The following is a 1,663-nucleotide window of genomic DNA, read 5'->3' on the forward strand; positions in this document are numbered from 1 at the left end:
GCTGATGGTAGAGGGACACAGAAGAGCAGTGTGTGGTTGAGATGATGCCGTTTCCTTCACCTCCTCTTCAGTAACACGCTCTACGCTCTGGCCAAGCAGAGCCACAAGTTGGGGGCCTACAAACTGGGCCGCTACTCCTACGAGAAACTCCAGGAGCTGCACGTCCCCTCCCGCTTCCAGGAGTCCATCGAACTGGGCAGCCTGACCATCCGCTCCACGCCGTTCCACGACAGTGAGGTGAGGGTCAGAGGTCAGCAGGTGACAGCGCCACCCAGTGGGTCCAGATGAAGAGAACTGTGATGGGAACGTGTGTGTGTGTGTGTGTGTGTGTGTGTGTGTGTGTGTGTGTACTCACTCACCCCAGGATCTGAGCGGGGCCAGGGGCAGTGTGTGCATCAACTGCAGACAGCCCTTCATCTACTCGGCGTCTTCCTACGGTCAGTGAAGTACATCATGGAGTACTCGGAGTACTCACGTCTCCCCGCCTGTACTGTAATACCAGTGTGGTGTTTGTACAGAGGTCCTGCCGTTGGTGCAGTTCTACCTGGAGGAGGGCGTCAGTGACGAGGAGGCCGTGTCACTCATCGACCTGGAGGTTCCTCACGTGGACGACCCGGACTCGCACCCGCAGCTCACGGACAACGGTGGTATCCTTCAACCATCTGTGTGAGGGTTCAAATCCTGAGCCTGGACCAGGTGACTGTGGACCAGGTGACTGTGGACCAGGTGACTGTGGACCAGGTGACTGTGGACCAGGTGACTGTGGACCAGGTGACTGTGGACCAGGTGACTGTGGACCAGGTGACCTCAGGGTGATGAGGTGCTCGTCCTCCACTGGCCCAGATTCCGTGGCTAAGCCGTCGGCGCTAAGTCGTCTTAGCTCCTGAGTTAATAGTGTTATCCAGGCTCTGCTGTCTCATCTTCATGACACTAACCCACGGGGCAGGGATTAACCTGCATTAACCAGCAGATGCTCAAGGGCACTAGGGTCCACTCTTGTCCCAGAGCCAGGGTTTGACTGACAGGTCTTTTGAACCTTTTCTGTGAGCGAAAAAAGAAAAACCCTCAACACATCACAACACATCACAACACATCACCACACAACACATCACAACACATCATAATATATCACAATACATCACAACACATCACCACACAACACATCACAACACAACGCAACACAACACAACACACAACAACACAACACAACACCACACAACACAACACAACACACAACAACACAACACAACACACAACAACACAACACAACACCACACAACACCACACCTCACAACCCATCACAACACAACACCACCCAACACAACACATCACATCACAACACAACACATCGTATTGTTTCCCCTGTAGATTAACACACGCCCCTAGTGGTTACTTACGTGGTGTAAAGTTGAAGCATTTCTCCGGCTGTTTGTCTCTTAACCACCTCTGATCAGAGCTGCAGACCTGGAGGGTGGACGGCGAGGGGGGGGCGGACGAAGACCCCTTCACAGCCAAGATGAGCTTCGAGGTAAGAACAGCTGAGCTCATTAATATTTCACCAACTGAGCCGAGCAGCTTGGGGGGGGGGTTGGGGGGGGGGGCTCCATCATAGACTCTAAGTGTGCCCTTCTGTCTCCTTCCGTCCCCAACAGCAGGGGGGCTC

General features: G+C 54.0%; 1 protein-coding gene across 1 annotated transcript in view; it reads left to right on the plus strand.

The window, feature by feature from the left end:
- Nucleotides 1-1,663, plus strand: part of ift122 (intraflagellar transport 122 homolog (Chlamydomonas)) — a 19,045-nt gene that overhangs the window by 13,929 nt on the left and 3,453 nt on the right. Inside the window, 4 exon segments of the mRNA XM_025059021.1 lie at nt 42-256; nt 333-437; nt 519-647; nt 1,455-1,528. Coding sequence (XP_024914789.1) covers nt 42-256; nt 333-437; nt 519-647; nt 1,455-1,528 — 523 coding nt within the window.

Source organism: Cynoglossus semilaevis, chromosome 10, assembly GCF_000523025.1.
Source record: "Cynoglossus semilaevis isolate Cse_v1.0 chromosome 10, Cse_v1.0, whole genome shotgun sequence".
Taxonomy (NCBI): domain Eukaryota; kingdom Metazoa; phylum Chordata; class Actinopteri; order Pleuronectiformes; family Cynoglossidae; genus Cynoglossus; species Cynoglossus semilaevis.